This window comes from Chelonoidis abingdonii, chromosome 7, assembly GCF_003597395.2.
Source record: "Chelonoidis abingdonii isolate Lonesome George chromosome 7, CheloAbing_2.0, whole genome shotgun sequence".
NCBI lineage: Eukaryota > Metazoa > Chordata > Testudines > Testudinidae > Chelonoidis > Chelonoidis abingdonii.
Window position 1 is genome coordinate 32,532,017 of NC_133775.1, and position 20,455 is coordinate 32,552,471.

A 20,455-nucleotide genomic window follows, 5' to 3' on the forward strand; every position below is an offset into this window, starting at 1 on the left:
TTGTCCTACAACTTTCCAGGTCCCAGCAATGTGGGAAATGGAATTTAGTAAATTGAGGGCAGTAGGTCAAAGATTACAGTTGAATTATTTGCATATCTTTGATGCTAGCTATGCGACTATTCCACTATAAACAAAAACTTCCTAGAAAATGACAAAGGGTCATGTTATAGATGTAAAAGATCAATATGAGAGACAGATTTCCTCATTTTTCGATAAAGTCGAGCTCTATAGGATACTTATTAACATGGAGAATCACTCTTTTTCTTTGCAGTTCACCTTTAAAGTTTGGCACAGAGTTTGTACCCACAACCTCCTAATACCACAACAGCCCTTGGTGCCATTGCCATAGTGCTAATCCTACACTTTGGGGGCATGAGCATGGGGTAGAAAAGCATGAAGACTGCACTAGTACTGTTTAATTGTTCAGAAGCATGTTTGGGGGGACGGAATGTTGTGTCACTCTGAAGGTATGGGCAGTCCATGCATGCTTCCTTGTGGTCTGATATGGTGTTGCAGATGAGCTGCACCTTAATTTCCCCAAGCAGAGCAGCAGTAGATTCACTTTAACAGCCTAAGGCACGGAGAAGCCAACATAAGTTAACCAAATGCCATGTCACTTTTTAACAGGTTCCAGGACAGGAATCATTGCAGCCCATGTCACTTTTTAATCAGGTTTCAGGACAGGAATCATTGCAATGAACAGTCACCAGGGACTATATTCAGGGCTTCCAAAATTTACAGTTCACACCAAAGTCTTTGAGTCAGCTTATGTTTATTATAGGCACCTGAGAGAGAAAGCACCACCCACAGCAGCCAGCCTGGGCTTCTAACTCCCCTCAACTTGTGTGTTTAATAGCCCAGGCCAGGAAGTGGCAGGGCCTATTTAATTATCCCTTGGCTGTTGGCTTCTAGCCTGCCCTTAAAGAGGGAGTACACTTTTCCCCATACATTTTCACAGTCCCAACCACCTTGATGGCCTGAGTATTAGTATCGCAGCTTCACATGGATACATAGTGATGTCTACAGTAATACCATTAGTCAGCACTGGTTATACATACAGCATCTATCAACATAGGGGCCTGGTCTTAACTAGGGCCCTAGGCACAGTGGTAATAAATAATAATTCATTGCAACTTTAACCAGATTTGCTATATCGCCTTATTCATATACTGTGTATTCCCTTCAACTCCATTCTGTACAAGACTTTCTCTGACTTCGATATCATATGCTAGAATCTGTTGAAGAACCCTAATAATTTAAATAGTTCTGCCATGAAAAACGATTATGTAAAATGAAACCTTTATTCAATGGATTAACTCACTGTTACATATTAATCTTTTTGCTTATTTGAGTGTCAAAAGTAAGTGTGTGGTACATTTTCCTTCTGTTACCTGTTCTTGGTTTGCAAGTGCTGCAAATGACAAAATGTGTTCTATTTCTCATGTGCCACCAAATTGTTTACAAAGTTTCACTTTGTTGCATTCCCCAACGCGCATTGTTTCAATGTGATGACCAAGGTGTAACTGAGGGGGCTAATTTGGCTTGTAGAATCATCATACTGGTAGTTATGTTACAAACATAGAGAATCCAGCTTTGAATGCACAGGGCCAAGATGGTGTTTGCACAGCTGGCAAATGGGAAAGATTTGTAAACTGAGCTCATTTGTTGAAGTCATCAGCCACAAACATGGAGCCGACAATCAATTTTTTTTTTTTTTTTTACATAGTTGCTTTGAAGGATAATCTTACTGACTGAAGCATTGTTTGTTTGGGAGTAGTAAGAATACGCTTGTTCTTTATGAAATCATAATTTTCAGGAATGGGATTTTGGAGATAGAACAAGCACCTTCTGTTGGCACTCCAGAATTTCTTGCACCAGAAGTGTTGACAGAAACATCCTACACAAGAGCTTGTGGATGAGGGGTCTTGGTGTACTCATCTATGAGATGCTAGTTGGGGAGGAAAGAAAAGTGTAGCAAAAAATATTGCTACGCATCATCCAAGTCTTATGGGGTAAGCAAGCTTACAAAAACCGAACATGATTACAAAATAAACTTGATATCTCAGTCTCTCGAATTCTAGAATGTTCCTACCTTTTAAGCTTACAGCTTTTGTATCATATAGGCCTGGTCCATAACCTGTATTTTGTATGGTTTTTATGGGGTATCTTAATGAGAAAACTTAATGTGTAGCTGCTGCTTGTTGTTTAAAAAAGAGGACAGAGGAATAGAAAACACCATAGGCTATAGGCCAGATCTTCAGCAGGTGTAGCTCATTGACTTCAAACTGTGTAATACCGCTGAATACCATACTTATTCATTCATAATTTTCAAACCACTTAACCAGTTATTTTCAGATTAGACTGAGTATTAGGGAGACTTACAAAAACAAGGTTGAAGTTCTAGCATCAGCCATTTTTAACACTGGAGCATGCAATTTCAGATTAGAACATATGGAAAACGTATTGGATTCTTTTTTTTAAACATCAAAGATTGTAAACCAAATTGTTTTGTTTATTTCTTAAGCAACATTAGATAAACAAACAAAAAACAATATACCACAACTTTGGCCTCAATGCAAGCATGGAAAATTTCAACTTAACAGTTTTGGGGAGAAAATCATGAAATTCTGAAGAAGGGAAAAAGTTACAATGGAAGTTGGAATTCAACCTTAAACTGTAATGTGCTCTTGCAGCAAGACATGTTTATTTAGCATTTGACTTACTGTTTTTCTCTTGAGAGACAAGGTAGTTGTGGTAGTATCTCTTATTGGGATCAATTTCTGTTGCTGGCTTGTTCCTTCCCCCAACAGAAGTTGGTGCAATAAAAGATTCACCTACCCTCTCTTTTTATATCCTTATATCTCATAACATGGTTACAACAACACCATTTTGCTCTTCATACTTTTTGTGAATGTCCTATCTAATTTGTTTTCTTTGTAGTAGCCTAGAAATTCTGCACCACAGATCTTAGCATATATAAATGATTATTACCTCACCTCCTGCCCTAATTGCAAAAACTCCTTAGAAGTGATATACAACTGCTTAAGTTGAAAAATAGTAATAGAGAAGTATTTATTAATAATAGCTGTCTTTAATGCCATGTGCATTTTGTCCTTTTAGAGAAAAGTTAATCACACAACCTGCTTCTGTCCTTTTTCATCTTCACCCCTAACTAGTCTGTTTCTTCAAATGGAAGTGAAGCGCGCCAACACCATATGACCTGCCAATGATCCATAAACCACAGTTTAAAAACTGCTGGATGGTATGATGTGGTAAATGTTTTATCCCAACGAATTTGGGATGACCACATTACCTTGGAGTGGCAGCTACCCGAAACAAGTACTGATAAATGCTCTACCATATTAGATAGTTTATTATTTATGCCTCAGTGCACAGGAAAACTAATTTTAGAAGTGTGTGTTAAAAAAACAAACATCTAAAAAAAAAAAAAATGGTTAAGGGGACAGTATTTTGTGACCTGCCTTGTCGGTCTATAAAAAGTATTACTATCGTATTTTCCCCTTCAGAAAGCTACAGGGAGAGGGAAAATAATTTGACACACTGAGACATCTAACGCTAAACTGGCAACTGAATGGGAAATAAGGCAATTGTTCTCCTTTTTGCTTTATCTTAAATACGGCAGCAGCAACAAATTGCTTTAGTTTCTTTAGAAACATAAGTTGATTTTAAAATTTAGCTTCCAAAAATGAGAGAGAGGTTTTTTTTTTTTCTGTTTAACTACTTTATCATAGTCACCCTTCCCTGGAGATGATGAAGAAGAAGTTTTTGACAGTATTGTAAATGATGAAGTAAGATATCCACGGTTCCTTTCTACAGAAGCCATCTCTATAATGAGAAGGGTAAGATTATAGTAAACAGTGAAATATTTTCATTTTTTTGTTGTCTAATTATTGTTTTCCTTGAAGAGGGGAGTTTAAGAAATTTAAGTGCCTGCATTACAGTTGACATTGTTTTCATCAGATTGGTTTCAGAACTGCTTCACTAATTTTACTTTTTAAAATCAGCATCACCATTTTGGTCTAACATGAAACTTAAGTGTTTGACTATTATTTACATTCTCTACATTCATTAAAACATCTTACATTACATTTGTGTAATTATTTAAACTTTTTGTTAATCTCTTAACACTGACACAATTTTTTCTAGACTCATCCTTCCCATCCACATTTAGATACAAAAGGAACCAGACGAACAAAACACCTTCCCAGAGACTCACAGGGTAGCTCAGTACTACCACATGAGTGTTCCGTGCTAAGAAGAGACTTTGGGATTTTCACATTTCGTTCTGTCAGGGGTTGGAAATACCACACACACTACATCTAAAGTCTCTTCCCATAAGAATGGGAGAAGGTGCACAATTGTATAGACACAGCATAAGTGAAATACCTTAGGCTAAAGGGTGCAGCCATTTGCTCAACTAATATACAGTCTGCTTTCCAATAGTATCAGAATTTTGGCCAGACACATCAGGGCAAATTCTTAAGAAAAACCCCATTGCATTGGCAATGTCCATATAGAACAGACAGGACTACTACTTTTCATCCCGAAAATGTGCTAAATGAACTTTATTTTGCTCAAATTAACCTCAGAAAACAGATTCCAGGACCGTACCTGAGTAGACAATGCATGCAATTTTGTGTTTCAAACAGAGTGCTTAGGTCATTAGATCACCCCCTCTGGTGAATTGGGTTGTTTCATTTATCTTCCTTCTGAGATGCTAAATTATTGCACTGTTTAGGAGGGACAGAAGATAATTTTGCTAACAAATATTTAACCTTAAAACTGAAAGAAAGAAATTATATACAGCAGATTAAAAAGCCTGTCAGTTATCTCTTGAAATGTGATTACAGAGCTTTGTTCCTTTAAATCTTATGCTTAAAATGTTTCAATTTCTGGATAAAGTATACTGTAGAGAGTCATAGGACTATTGACATCTATATTTAAATCTTTTCCAAATGCACTAGATTTAAACTGACCCCATTTAGATAATCTCTTATTAAGAGGAAGAGAACTCCAGTCCAATACAGCAGTAAAGGAAGACTGCACTATTTAAGATTGCGTTACAGGATCTTTCAGTCTGAAGCTGGGCACTTCACTTCATCCCTATTGTCTATACCAGATAGTTACATCCCCAGGAGGCTTGGCTTTTCTCCTACAGTATTAGTGCAATAAAATACATCCAAGCAGTTAAGATAAAAAGATGGTGGTTGTTTAGACTCAGACTGTAAGGTTGGTTTACCAGACTGATTGTTTTTATTGCTCTTTACTGAACCTTTTCCAATTTTTCAGTATCCTTCCTGAAGTCTGAACACTAGATCTTAGACACAGAATTCCAGTAATAGTCTCATTAATGCTGTATACAAAGATAATAGCACCACCTTACTACTATTCTATAGGCCAGTTTATACATCCAAGAGTTGCATTAGTTTTCTTAGTCACAGTATCCCATTGGAGAGCGCACGTTCAGTTGGTTATCCACCATGATCCCCTAAGTCCTTTTCAGAGTCAATTCTTTCTAGGATATAGTCCCCTCACATCTTGTAAATGTGATCTTACTTTGCATTTAGCTTCATTAATACATGTCCAGGAAATGGGACTTCCTTTTTGTTCAATACACAGGTTGTAAGGAATGGAACAGAAGTCTTGCAAGTCCAGTCCAAGGTGGATGAAATTACTTATTATGGAAAGTTGCAAAGGAAGTCATAAAAGTGCCCATTAGCATTCATTTCATTCATGCTGTGGTGACTTCATGGACAAAAAGATACTGGTTAGCTTATGAAATTATATAGAAATAGTACCTCTGCACTCCTTCACCTCAGTGGCTAATACTGCTTTTAGATGGTGGGTTATCCAAGCCATTGCTGTCCATTGAAACTTTTCTTATTTCTATGCTGCTGATCTGTCCGTAGCCCAGTGAAAGAGATGGGCCTTACAGCGTAGTCACTGCAAACTGGACACTTGGGGAAGACACTTACTGGCAGGAGCAGAGTTTTCCCATGTGATCACCCAGGACCTGATGTTAGGACTTGCCTGTTAAAGATATGTCAGATATGTTATCCTTTTAGTTTTAACTCGTTCTGTTCAGGCCATGGATGAGTGTTCTTCGGGTTTATTTTATTAGAACCTTAACACACACACACACAGAATTGTTGGCTTATGAGCCCATTTATAGAGTAACATGCTTCTACATGGAGATCAGAATTTAGTTTCTAGGGTCTGCAGTGACTGGAAGTATCTCACATTTCCCTCTAATGTCCTCCTATGGCATAGCATGAAGCAGTTTTCAGCCTTTTCCAACAAAACTGAGTGCTGTGAAATGGGGTATGGGGAGAAATATGGATGCTGTAAGGACCCACTTTCTCCCAGGTAGGAAAAAGATGAAAGCTTATGTAAATTTTACAATTTGTAAAGAAATTTAAGCACAGTTTTAGAGAGTTTCTCTGCCTCTTCTGTGAACGCTGCTTTTCCAGTAAATCTAATCTCTTTGCTCCTTTGGTCTGTAGCATCAGCTACCTATTATATATTTTTTCCCCAATTTTGAGTGCTAAGATCTTCAAAATGTTTTGTTAGCTGCTACGAAGAAATCCAGAGCGGCGCCTTGGAGCTGGTGAGAAAGATGCTGAGGATGTGAAAAAGCATCACTTCTTCCGGGTATGTAAAAGTTAGTGTCGTTTGTAAAACATTAATTCTCAGCGAGGCAGGAAACTAACCAACAGTTGATTGTTTTACAGGTAATAGATTGGAATGCTTTGCTGGCTAAGAAAGTCAAGCCCCCTTTTGTACCCACCATTAGAGGAAGAGAAGACGTTAGTAATTTCGATGATGAATTTACCTCAGAAACACCTATTCTCACTCCACCCCGGGAACCACGGATACTTTCAGAAGAAGAGCAGGAAACGTTCAGAGATTTTGATTACATTGCTGATTGGTGTTAATTTCTAGACACTGTGAAATCATAGCTAACTGGCTCACAAGAATGCCTCTCAGAAGAATACCGGCCCTTCAATTGCTCTCTGTGCCACCTGTAGCTTCTGATTTTTATTTACATGAAGATTCTTTAATGTACTGTTTTTAATACTCTTGTGAAGAGTGGCCTCCTTGTCATACTTTGATCTGAGCACTGGAAAGCAGTTTCTATAGAGTTTTTAAGCTGAGTTGGTGAATACAGGCCACATTAAGCTCTCACATGACACACTTGGATCTGTACTGTAATTTACTTTTCTACAGCAGATAATTGTAAAATACATGCCTTAAGTGGGGTGTGGTGGGGACAGATTGAGCTAAATTGATAACCATTTAACTTTATTCAGACATGTTAAAATAGAAGTTTGGGGTGCTATTGACATTTATGAGAATATGATTTTATCTGGAGAAGGCAAATGGTCTTTTTTTAAATTACTGTAATGTCCAAAAGTTTAATTTTAGACTTATGCACACTTTCAGCTTGAGTTTTAAAATAATGGAAATTAAGAACTGATGCCTTGTTTTGTAAATTTTCTATGGTATTTATTAGAAAAAAATGTGTTAAATGCCTTGCCTTTGTGAGAACAGTAAAAGTGCTTCCATAAAAACAAGACAGGTCCTGAAAGTTTACCAAAGCCACTTGCCAAACAGTTTTTGCCTTTAAGCATGGCTTTAAAAAGGAAGAGGGGAGAGAGACTCAGCAGATATGAAGAATGTAGTAAGAATGTCTGTTCAGTCTTATCAATAGTGTATGTGTTCCCAAGTCCCCACTTCTGTACTCTTGAAATCCAAGCCTCCTTCCACTGATTGGACAAATCTTAAGTTAATCATACCATACTTAGCTATCTAGTTCATCTTGTCTACTATATATCATATCTTTAGAAAACAAAGATTTTCAATGTATACATGCTGTGAACATGTATATTTGGAAGTTGTAATGCATTCTTAGGTGCAGGCATGTAATTTAATTGTACCACTTCATGAATTTTGCACAGTGGCCATGTGAACACATCATAGAACTCTGTTAATAGACTAACATTTAGAGCCACTGAATTCCAGAACTTCGATTGGCAATTACTGAGGATAAAAGCAATATGTTGTAACAGAATGTATAAATATTTTTGATAAGTGTCTATTTTATAAACCTCAACACTAAAAACTGTACCTCAAAAGTTAAAAAAATAGTTTAGACCGGATACTGTGTGTGCTTTAAGCTCAGTCATCAACCTATTTTTGGCTGTCAGTGTTCTGTAGGTAAACAGCCATTCTTGGAAAACCAAGTTTCCAGTGTTTTCCTTAACTCACTAATAACATTTATATTTGATCATGTGCTTGCTTCTTGTAGGTTCATCCTGGTCCCTGGAGAGAAAATTGTTTGCAAAGACTGTAAGAAGCCAAAGTCAAATGAGTGCAGATTGTGGAATTACATATTCCAAATAAAATATATAAGAGAAACAAACCATGTTGATCTTCAAAGAATGGAGTAGTGAAACTCCAAGGTGTCACTTGTGAAAAGTGAACCTTTTGTAAGTAAATGACTGTTATTTAGTGTTCTAACCATCAGAAGTCTTGAACCAAGAGGCCTATGGGAGAAAATGGGTTGATAAACCTGAATAATGTATAAGACACTGTGCTTCCTTTTTGCCTAAAAGGAAACTAACAGAATATAGAAATCATGGTTTTAGTTTATTAAATGAAGGTCTTAAAGTGGGAACAATATAATTAACTTGTTTCAAGATGTTGATTATCTTTGAGATGGGAAAGAAACAACTTAAATTTAACACTAAACACTTTTGAGGTACAGTCTGTTCACCCTTTGGGCTCCCAAATATATATATAGAAATGTGTCTAAAAGAGGATGCTTAGAATTTTTAAAAGCACCCTGGGAAATACCTTTTTGTAACTACATCTTGTACAGAATTATTTTTCATCTAAGTAAATCACTAAAAAAAAAAAAAATTAGGGCAGGGTATGTTCACACAGTTAAGCTGAAAGAAAGCACTAATTTTATCTCTGTAGTTTTTTAAAGTTATTTTTAGGCAGATTAAGATTTTAAACTAGATTGTAAATATATTTTGCTATACTTTATCTGTATGTGGCTGCTCAAGCACTTTGTAAGGAAATTAGGATATTTTAGAATGGTACACTATGCATTAAAATGAAATGTGCCTTTAACAATGTCATTCTAAGTGTTTTGCAGTCATTAATATCACAAATTAAAGTTTAAGTAGTTTGTAACTTGTGTCCCAAATATGATTTTACTGGTTGACTGTGTAGTGACTTACATATTTCACTTTTTTCCGCACAGATATCTTTCTGAATTTGATATTTGTCCACCCTAAGGGAGAGGATACTTAGAGAGAAAAAAAAAAACTCCAAACTTTTTGGTATAACCTTTATTGCTAACTGGTGCTTGCTTTACAGTGGTATGCAGTCCTATGGAGGCTAATATGACCATCTGTGTAAAAGCAGCCTTTGTAATAGCTTAATGTTAACAGGGATGATAGCATTTAAAGATCTTGTTTTTAAATTAATAGGAACTAGTGTTATACATGGCTGATTCCTGCCTGAGCAAAGCCAAACTTTACCATTGTTCATTTTAATAAACTGCAGCAACTTTTCACTTATGTTTTAATTAGTATGAAGGCAGTAGGCATTGCTCATGTGCTGCTATAGGTGTCTATAAGCTACTTTAAATCTAAATGTCCAGGTCACTGGTGGTGTGGTACAAGAAGCCTGCCCCTTCAGGAGTTCCTAAACAGGTGCCTCTATAAGCTGGACCATGGGTTACATGCTGAACCAAAAAAGCCCCTCCTTTCCCGAGAGCACCCAAAGGAGACCAGAGTAGGAGATTATCCTGATGATTAGAGAGATCATGTTCCTTTACAGGTTTATTTTAAATATCTTTACCAACACCACCTCCTATAAAACACCTGGGACCATTCTTTAGCATCATTCACTCCAGAAAATGAAATCAACTGTCCCCACTTAGTTCAGTGTAGCATGTTAACCTTCAATTTCTGGTGGAGTATGTTACAAAGCCTTGTGATGCTCCCTGTGTCTAATAGGTTTCCCACAGCTGGTATAGGAAAAAATGGTGTAATTGTAATACATGTACACTGACCAGCAAAAGCATTGCATTCTGAATTATTAGGGTACCACTACTTAAGCCTTGGCCTAAAAGTTTAGTCTAAACCAGAGATTCTTAAACTGTGGTCTGCAGAATCGCCTGAATGGAGCTCATGGACTACTGTGGTTTATGAATAGTTCCCTGTAAAGATGTGTGCCTGGGTAGCAGCACATGAGTGAATGAAGAGCCATCCACCTAATTTAGTGGAGCCCCCTGCACAGCTCCACTAATCAGATGCCTGGCCCTGGAGAAGACACATGGTAAGGTGAGGTGGTGGCATTAGGGAAAATAGAAGTTGAGTGGAATTTACAAATGTAGCTGCTGGGGAGAGATGGCACATCCATTACATTAGAAAGGTGATTAAAATTGTGTATTTGTAGAACAAAACATAAGGTTTTTTTATATAGTACTTAAACTTTTTCAATTGTTTGTATCATTAGATAAAGTGGTCCATGGGGAAAAGTTTGTGTTGCTGTTTAGACCAGTGGCTCTTAATGTGTGGTCTACGTATGTCACATTAAGAATACTCTTTGAAAGTTTATCTAGGTGAGTTAATTATTTCAGTGGAAGTAAGTCTCCAAATATATTATATCTTGAGCTTAATAAGCAACTTCAGGGTGAAGTGGATGAAATATTCTACACCTAACCCTTATTATTCCTGTAGTAGAACTGAGTATCAAGGCTGTAGGCCTAGAAAAAACATTTATCTGCTTCTTCTCCTTCAGTGGGTGGACTGGCTTCAACTTGAATGGTTTGTAAGAATTGCGTTAAACCTTGCATGATCTTTTCTCCCAAAGAGTTTCCCCTGGACAGCTCTTCTAAAGGCAGCATCTTGCCTAAAGAGGAAGGAACCTGTTAAACTTCCTCATCCATTACCAGTGTTGCTATCTTCCGTATGTTAAGTACTTCTTACTTCAGAAAATCTCTTCTATAGCACCTCTTTTTAGCTTCTCACAGGCTAGAAAACATTAAAATTGGGGAAAATGAGTGATAGCACTAAGCATTACCTTAATCTGTTTCAGACTAGTAAAGAAGGTTTTTGTTTGGAATAACCTCCCTCTCCTCTCCCCCCCCCCACGTGCTTTTGCTGTGTATGGAAGGGGAGGTTTTACATCTTGGCACTAGCTTTTTAGCTAAATGGGAACACACAACAGGTTAACAAAAAGCAATAGTACGAAGTTAACAGAACCACTTGCTTCAGGTATATTTATTCGAGAGCAACATTCACATTAAGGCTTCAGATGAATCCTGCCACTTGTCCTCTTCCTTGTAGAGGAATAATACACTTTACTACAAGCCTCCCATGCTTCTACCTTAGCTCAGTCCCCTTCAAACTGTGCTGTAAGTGGACAGAGGAGTTGCCTCACTACCAGCTCCTACTCTTCTCTCTAGGCTCAGTTTACCACACCCTGTCTGTACTGGAGGGGCAGGCAGGATGACATCTCCCTTATTCCCAAAATTTATGTAAAATGTTTAAGTCAAACTAGAGTTCTCTGCATTACCTTTGAAGGTTACATACTATACTATACAGTACTTTCAACTTGAAAATGTTTGAGGGGACATACATACATTACCTTCAGTCCTTAAGGTTTTTAGAAAAATCAACTCAAAACATTTCAGCTCAAGCACAATACATGGTAAGGTTAACTTAAGGTTTTTAACAGGTTGACTTGTGTTAACTATTCAGTACAGTGAAAGGCCCTGTTTTACCTCACAGGCAATGGAACTAACAGTCTAGGGCAGTAATATCAGCTTATTGCCAGTCAAGGGAAAATTTATGAAGCTTAAATACAACTTATCCAGCTTAAGTGGGTGGAAATCGGGGGATACTACCTTTTACTCCTATGCAATGGGAACGTCAATGATCACATGTAGTTAGGACTTCAAGGGCCTGAAAAAAACCTTAGAGCTGCCATATTTCAATAGTTTTCCGTGAGAGAAAGGGATTAAAATTGAAGCAGCAAGAAAACAGTCAGCACTATTGACAATTAACATTAGCAGTGGGCACAGAGCCCTTCCTTGGATGGATTAGGACCAGATGTGTAGCAGCCTGACCTCCTCAGCTGTTCATTTTGATAATTAAAGTAAATCTTGCACCTGTGATGCAAAATGAGTTCAGAAACCAGAAGTACATTTGTTGCTTTGAACACAAAGGGACACTGTCAAGAGGCATCCGGTTTTGGAAGCAATTAGTTTGGGGGAGGGGAAAACTTCTAACTTAACTCCTCAGCACCTGGACTATCATTTCAAATACTAAGTGCTAAAAGCTTAGTTGTGACTATAGATTAAAGTGACAGGACAGTATCAGTATTTGACATACCTGATCATCTTTTGTAGAAGACCAGATGTCAAAGTTCCCAAGAATTCAAATAAGTCAGTCAGTCTTTGTTTTTTAGTTGCTTCAGAGTTAAGTGAAATTCACAGAAACAGGGTGAGACCTCAGTGAGAATCAAGGAGGCTGTGCCAACAAATGACTAATCTTCTCATAACAAGTTCAGAAACCTTCAGCAGCAGTTGTGCAAATATTCAAGCTGCTTTTGGGCAACTGTTTGCACTCTGGGTTAAATTTACCCTACTGTAAATTGCAGTTAACAACAACTATAAAAAGTACACTAGATATTAAAAGTTGCCAAGAAAGTGATGTGAAAGTATCCTTGATAGGACCCATATTAGCATTAAAATCTGCCAGATTAAGTTCAATATTATACTAGTGAAATATGCAAGCCAGTAAACGTTTTGGAAAAGTTTATTTGGGAATTACATAATTTCAATTGTTTTCCAAAATACATTTTACTAGATTCCCTACAAAAGAAATCTAAAGTATAATATGAAATTTAACTTGTTCCAACAGTCATTAAATATTTACTTCCACTAATATATACATACAAAATGCCACACAATTATTTTGTTTACCCTTGGAATGTGTGCTGTGTTCCAGCAGTTTGATTTTCAAAGCCTCCTCTAGTTCCACAATACAAAGGCTCAGTAGCAACACTTTTATATACACATCCTTTATTACAGGCAAAAATCAAAATGTTCTTTAGAAATTAAATGTAACCTTAGCAATTTCACAGCTGCGGTAGTTTGTCCACAGGGGTGTCAAATTTGAAGTCTGCTGGGAAGAGATCTGGAGCTCGTGGATAGATAAGTCTATAAGATTGTCGGATTGTAACATCAGCAACACCAGCAATATCTCCTATTTCTAGGGAAATGAATAGAAGCAAATTAAGCATCGATTAACCATTTTCTCTTGCGTTGTTTACTCAAACACCATTTTGTTAAGTTCTTGAGTTTTGCATTTAATCAGAACCAACTAGATGTAAAGGTAAGGAAGAAAATACTTTTGTTTTTTGGCTAAGATCTGCCATTAATCTAAATGAAGAGATAGGAGAAATCACTCACCAACAGAGGAAATTATAGAAGTAGCTAGTGTTAGGACAAGCAGAGGAAGTAAGGGAAGGAAACCGTTTGAGGTACACAGGAACTAGGTCATGTATGAATTAAATAAGGATGGTAATTTTGAACTTGATCATGAAGTGAATGAAGGCCTGTGGAATTGTTTGACAATCATGGGGGAGTGCAGAGGAATGTCATTTCTACTTGCCTATCTTTCACATACACAAGCTGAATTCTAGTATGAAGACCACACGAGTTAGGAGAGAAAGGCAGAGCACAGAACTGAAGTGTAGGCAGTGGTAGATACAGAAAATATTGCAGAGCTGATGAAAGATTTCATCCCACCTCTCATGTCTGCAATAGTTCTGGGGAAAGGACAAAGCCAAGGTTACAGCTGTTAGAAGCCGACAGATTTCTTTACCCAAGAGAAGCTCTTGTCCACTAGAAACTAGCCTCAGACCAACTCCTCATTTCAATTTTGAGAATTGTCAATTCTTTATAGTTCTGAATTAGATTCCACAATGCATTAGCACTCCCAACTCCAGTTTTATCAGGCTAATTGTAAATTGGGAATATTCATAAACCACAAACTTCACATTCTTACAACTTCACTGTGCCCTGTTCACAGGAAACAGTGCATACCAAAGACCAAATTCTGGTTCCACTAAGGCTACTTTATTGGACTGCTCTGTGCAAAACCATTTTAGCCTAGAGCCATCCTCCCTTGCTGTTCTGAACACAGATGATTTGAGGTGGGAGGGAAATGGCATAGCCAAGATGCAATGTCCAGCCCAGCCCAGGCGCCAGAGTGGTTTATAATTACAATAGGAATGCTCACCACCACGTTTACATTCTGAGTATTTCAGAAAAGCAGAAAGTGTACAAATGCTTGGTTGGGCAAACACACAGTAGCTGTACACTCAAACTAGCATAATTTAGTAATCGGACTGTTTAAATTAAACCACACAAACTAAGTCAATTTGTGGAGCACAGCTAAATGGTGCTTAACTTTTACATTTCAAACTTCATGAGAAAAATGCTAGTAGTTGTGGTCTCATTGTCCACCCACAAACTGGTGGCTTATGATGTTCTTGTAGACTTCAATGAGATTTTTTTTTTTGCCTTAAAACTAAGTTTATCCATTATTTCAACAGAAAATATGTAGGAAAGATGGAGTGTGAAGATTTTACCTTTCTGAGTCCTTTTCTCTGCTGAGGCTTGTGATGCCATATAAATAGCTGCAGCTGCTACAGAAATCGGACTCCTCCCAGGAACCAAGTCTAACTCCACAGCTTTACGTGCTATGTGTGTCGCTGCCATCTGTACTTGTTTAGGAAGACCCAGATTTGAACAAAATCTTGACATAAAATCACCAGTTGTGATCAAATCCACACTGGTTTCCAGAGCCTTCAAAATAAGCTTAAAACACCGACCTATTTCTTTTTTTGAAATCCTGGACACTGCACATATTTCTAAACAAAAAGAATTAAAAGGTAGACTTAGCTATGTCTGGTTTCCAATTCAAGCAAGTAAATTTCTCAATAGGTTGTATTTTTCAGCCCCTCTCTATAAAAGAATGTCACAGAAAGCAGGCCACCACCATAAACATTTAAGAATTTTACAAGGTGGTAGAAGTATTAACGTTAAATTAGGCAAATTTTCAAATCATACAAATCCACTGCTAACTGTTCTGCAAATGACCATTGAATTTGACTATCTTTGAGAGGAATAACATGCACAAAAAATGTGTTCCATTCAATCATGAAGCTGTTAGTTCAAATTTAGATGGAACAATCCCTACAATGCTCCGATCATCAGGCAACACCTTTTAGATACTACTATTGGTATTCAAATATCAATCTGAATAAATTTTAGAATAGTAACTCAGGAATATCCTTAATGCAATTAACTTCTAAGATAGCTTTAAGCCCAATAGTCCATTTGAAGTAATGGGCTGCATGTAGGAAAAGCCTAATTAGTAGTACTATTCAAGTAATTAAGAGAGTCAAATCAACTGTAGCCTGTTGGTGAAATTAACATTCACTATAGTCCCATTTCTGGATATTACCAACATACTGCTATACTACTAGCTAAACTTATCAAATAAAATAAATATCTTCAATTTGTACAACTGAAAACTTACCTTTAAATGTTCTAGGAACACCCTCTTGTCTACAGGCTATATAGAGACAAGCAGAAGCAATGGCATCATTACTTCTCCCCTTCAGGCTCTTCTGCTCATACACTTGCTTGAATAAGTTATTTGTTCGATCCTTTAAAGCAAGAAGACTAAATTTAATTAACTCTAGGCCATTTAATTAGCAGCAATATCAAAAATTCATGTGCTTATTATATTATGCTAACTAAGTCAATGCCAGAACAGTTTAAGGAAGGTAGATATGAACTTACAACTATATTTCTGGGAAGGTTGATTCTGTCTGCCATGTTAGTAATTTCTCTAAAAGCATTCATCATTGCTCGATCAGAGCTGCTCATAGTCCTGCGATTCTGATACTTTGAATTTCCAAATTCATCAAAACTTGCTGCACCTGTGCCCTGAAAAAGTATAATTTATTGTTAAAAAGCTTGAATTCTATTCCATACTTAATATTTCAAGAAGCAATTTTCCATGTTTATAACATTCTAATTCAAAACTTAACCTTACAATTTCTGGTGGAAGTATGTTACAAAAGCCTTGTGATGCTCCCCTGTGTCTAATAGGTTTCCCACAGCTGGTATAGGAAAAAATGGTGTAATTGTAATTACATGTACACTGACCAGCAAAAGCATTGCATTCTGAATTATTAGGGTACCACTACTTAAAGCCTTGGCCTAAAAGTTTAGTCTAAACCAGAGATTCTTAAACTGTGGTCTGCAGATCGCCTGAATGGAGCTCATGGACTACTGGTGGTTTATGAATAGTTCCCTGTAAAGATGTGTGCCTGGGTAGCAGCACATGAGTGAATGAAGAGCCATCCACCTAATTTAGTGGAGCCCCCCCTGCACAGCTCCACTAATCAGATGCCTGGCCCTGGAGAAGACACATGGTAAGGTGAGGTGGTGGCATTAGGGAAAATAGAAGTTGAGTGGAATTTACAAATGTAGCTGCTGGGGAGAGATGGCACATCCATTACATTAGAAAGGTGATTAAAATTGTGTATTTGTAGAACAAACATAAGGTTTTTTATATAGTACTTAAACTTTTCAATTGTTTGTATCATTAGATAAAGTGGTCCATGGGGAAAAGTTTGTGTTGCTGTTTAGACCAGTGGCTCTTAATGTGGTGGTCTACGTATGTCACATTAAGAATACTCTTTGAAAGTTTATCTAGGTGAGTTAATTATTTCAGTGGAAGTAAGCTCCAAATATATATATATCTTGAGCTTATAAAGCACTATCAGGGTGAAGTGGGATGAAAATATTCTACACCTAACCCTTATTTATTCCTGTAGTAGAACTGAGGTATCAAAGGCTGTAAGGCCTAGAAAAAAACATTTATCTGCTTCTTCTCCTTCAGTGGTGGACTGGCTTCAACCTTGAATGGTTTGTAAGAATTGCGTTAAACCCTTGCATGATCTTTCTCCCAAAGAGTTTCCCCTGGACAGCTCTTCTAAAGGCAGCATCTTGCCTATAAGAGGGAAGGAACCTGTTAAACTTCCCATCCAGTTACCAGTGTTGCTATCTTCCGTATGTTAAGTACTTCTTACCTTCAGAAAATCTCTTCTATAGCACCTCTATTTAGCTTCTCACAGGCTAGAAAAACATTAAACATTGGGGAAATGAGTGATAGCACTAAGCATTACCTTAATCTGTTTCAGACTAGTAAAAAGGCTTTTGTTTGGAATAACCTCCCTCTCCTCTCCCCCCCCCACGTGCTTTTGCTGTGTATGGAAGGGGAGGTTTTACATCTTGACTTTAGTTGAACAATTACATAAACAAAGTAAAATCTCAAAATCAAAACAGCCTTCCAAACTGCATGTGTAATATCTATACTACCATCCTTTACCGTGAATCTCAATTCTTATGGAAAATCAGAAGATTTTGGGAGAAGGGTTATCAGGACACTTGCAAAAATTTTTCTATCTAAAGAAATATGGATTACATAACCATTGTTTCTTTAACAACCTTACTGTTGAAGTTCGACACCCCACTGTTAATTGTAGACTAGCACAATTTGCTAGCATTCTGCTAATAAAGCATTGTTAAACCTAGGCCTTCGTAAGCATGCCTAGACTATTTTGTACAATGAGCACAAGCCATATTGTGGAATGAATTACTGGATGTGCCCATTACAATTGCTAAACCCAAGGCAGTGCTCAGCCTCGACAACTAATGCCTGATCGATGTGCTGCAGCATTTTTTGGCTTAATGGTAGACTGGAAAGATGAAGTTTTTATGATTAGGATGGTAACAGTTGTTCTAATGATGGCTCCCACAAAAGGGGGAAATATGAAGTCAAATGCTAAATCAATTCATAATTATTGATCAAAACCAATCTGTGGTAGCTGCTTGCTTAGAACTTGAAGCATTTACGTTGCCGCCATATATATCAGCTTATTGCCAGTCTACAAGGGAAAATTTATGCAAGCTTAAATACAACTTATCCAGCTTTAAGTGGGTGGAAATCGGGGGATACTACCTTTTAACTCCTATGCAATGGGGAACGTCAATGATCACATGTAGTTAGGACTTCAAGGGCCTGAAAAAAAACGCCCTTAGAGCTGCCATATTTCAATAGTTTTCCGTGAGAGAAAGGGATTAAAATTGAAGCAGCAAGAAAACAGTCAGCACTATTGACAATTAACATTAGCAGTGGGCACAGAGCCTTCCTTGGATGGGATTAGGACCAGATGTGTAGCAGCCTGACCTCCTCAGCTGTTCATTTTGATAATTAAAGTAAATCTTGCACCTGTGATGCAAAATGAGTTTCAGAAACCAGAAGTACATTTGTTGCTTTGAACACAAAGGGACACTGTCAAGAGGCATCCGGTTTGGAAGCAATTAGTTTGGGGGACGGGGGAAAACTTCTAACTTAACTCCTCAGCACACTGGACTATCATTTCAATACTAAGTGCTAAAAGCTTAGTTGTGACTATAGATTTAAAGTGACAGGACAGTATCAGTATTTGACATACCTGATCATCTTTTGTAGAAGACCAGATGTCAAAGTTCCCAAGAATTCAATAAGTCAGTCAGTCTTTGTTTTTAGTTGCTTCAGAGTTAAGTGAAATTCACAGAAACAGGGTTGAGACCTCAGTGAGAATCAAGGAGGCTGTGCCAACAAATGACTAATCTTCTCATAACAAGTTCAGAAACCTTCAGCAGCAGTTGTGCAAATATTCAAGCTGCTTTTGGGCAACTGTTTGCACTCTGGGTTAATTTACCCTAACTGTAAATTGCAGTTAACAACAACTATAAAAAGTACACTAGATATTAAAGTTGCCAAGAAAGTGAGGTGTGAAAGTATCCTTTGATAGGACCCATATTAGCAGTTTAAAAATCTGCCAGATTAAGTTCCAATATTATACTATAGTGAAATATGCAAGCCAGTAAACGTTTTGGAAAAGTTTATTTGGGAATTACACATAATTTCAATTGTTTTCCAAAATATCCATTTTACTAGATTCCCTACAAAAGAAATCCTCTAAAGTATAATATGAAATTTAACTTGTTCATCGGATACAACAGTCATTAAATATTTACTTCCACTAATATATACATACAAAATGCCACACAATTATTTTGTTTACCCTTGGAATGTGTGCTGTGTTCCCCAGCAGTTTTGATTTTCAAAGCCTCCTCTAGTTCCACAATACAAAGGCTCAGTAGCAACACTTTATATACACATCCTTTATTACAGGCAAAAATCAAAATGTTCTTTAGAAATTAAATGTAACCTTAGCAATTTCACAGCTGCGGTAGTTTGTCCACAGGGTGTCAAATTTGAAGTCTGCTGGAAGAGATCTGGAGCTCGTGGATAGATAAGTCTATAAGATTGTCGGATTGTAACATCAGCAACACCAGCAATATCTCCTATTTCTAGGGAAATGAATAGAAGCAAATTAAGCATCGATTAACCATTTTCTCTTGCGTTGTTTACTCAAACACCATTTGTTAAGTTCTTGAGTTTTGCATTTAATCAGAACCAACTAGGATGTAAAGGTAAGGAAGAAAATACTTTTGTTTTTGGCTAAGATCTGCCATTAATCTAATGAAGAGATAGGAGAAATCACTCACCAACAGAGGAAATTAATAGAAGTAGCTAGTGTTAGGACAAGCAGAGGAAGTAAGGGAAGGAAACCGTTTGAGGTACACAGGAACTAGGTCATGTATGAATTAAACTAAGGATGGTAATTTTTGAACTTGATCATGAAGTGAATGAAGGCCTGTGGAATTGTTTGACAATCATGGGGGAGTGCAGAGGAATGTCATTTCTACTTGCCTATCTTTCACATACACAAGCTGAATTCTAGTATGAAGACCACACGAGTTAGGAGAGAAAGGCAGAGCACAGAACTGAAGTGTAGGCAGTGGTAGATACAGAAAATATTGCAGAGCTGATGCAAAGATTTCATCCACCTCTCATGTCTGCAATAGTTCTGGGGAAAGGACAAAGCCAAGTTACAGCTGTTAGAAGCCGACAGATTCTTTACCACAAGAGAAGCTCTTGTCCACTAGAAAACTAGCCTCAGACCAAACTCCTCATTTCAATTTTGAGAATTGTCAATTCTTTATAGTTCTGAATTAGATTCCACAATGCATTAGCACTCCCAACTCCAGTTTTATCAGGCTAATTGTAAATTGGGAATATTCATTAAACCACAAACTTCACATTCTTACAACTTCACTGTGCCCTGTTCACAGGAAACAGTGCATACCAAAGACCAAATTCTGGTTCCACTAAGGCTACTTTATTGGACTGCTCTGTGCAAAAACCATTTTAGC

General features: G+C 37.3%; 2 protein-coding genes across 2 annotated transcripts in view; one reads left to right on the forward strand and one right to left on the reverse strand.

Moving 5' to 3' along the window:
• The window catches only part of PKN2 (protein kinase N2), a 127,565-nt gene extending 118,343 nt beyond the window's left edge, over positions 1-9,222 (forward strand). The window contains 7 exon segments of the mRNA XM_032791123.2: positions 1,817-1,824; positions 1,826-1,852; positions 1,854-1,908; positions 1,911-1,969; positions 3,753-3,860; positions 6,592-6,672; positions 6,753-9,222. Coding sequence (XP_032647014.1) covers positions 1,817-1,824; positions 1,826-1,852; positions 1,854-1,908; positions 1,911-1,969; positions 3,753-3,860; positions 6,592-6,672; positions 6,753-6,956 — 542 coding nt within the window. The 3' untranslated portion in view covers positions 6,957-9,222.
• A 3,625-nt stretch (positions 9,223-12,847) lies between these two features.
• GTF2B (general transcription factor IIB) overlaps positions 12,848-20,455 on the reverse strand; it is a 31,584-nt gene continuing 23,976 nt past the window's right edge. Inside the window, exons 4-7 of the mRNA XM_075067781.1 lie at positions 15,920-16,066; positions 15,654-15,783; positions 14,701-14,982; positions 12,848-13,316 (exon numbers count right to left, since the gene is read on the reverse strand). Of these exons, the coding sequence (XP_074923882.1) occupies positions 13,183-13,316; positions 14,701-14,982; positions 15,654-15,783; positions 15,920-16,066 (693 nt within the window). The 3' untranslated portion in view covers positions 12,848-13,182. The remainder of the gene's footprint in view (positions 13,317-14,700; positions 14,983-15,653; positions 15,784-15,919; positions 16,067-20,455) is intronic.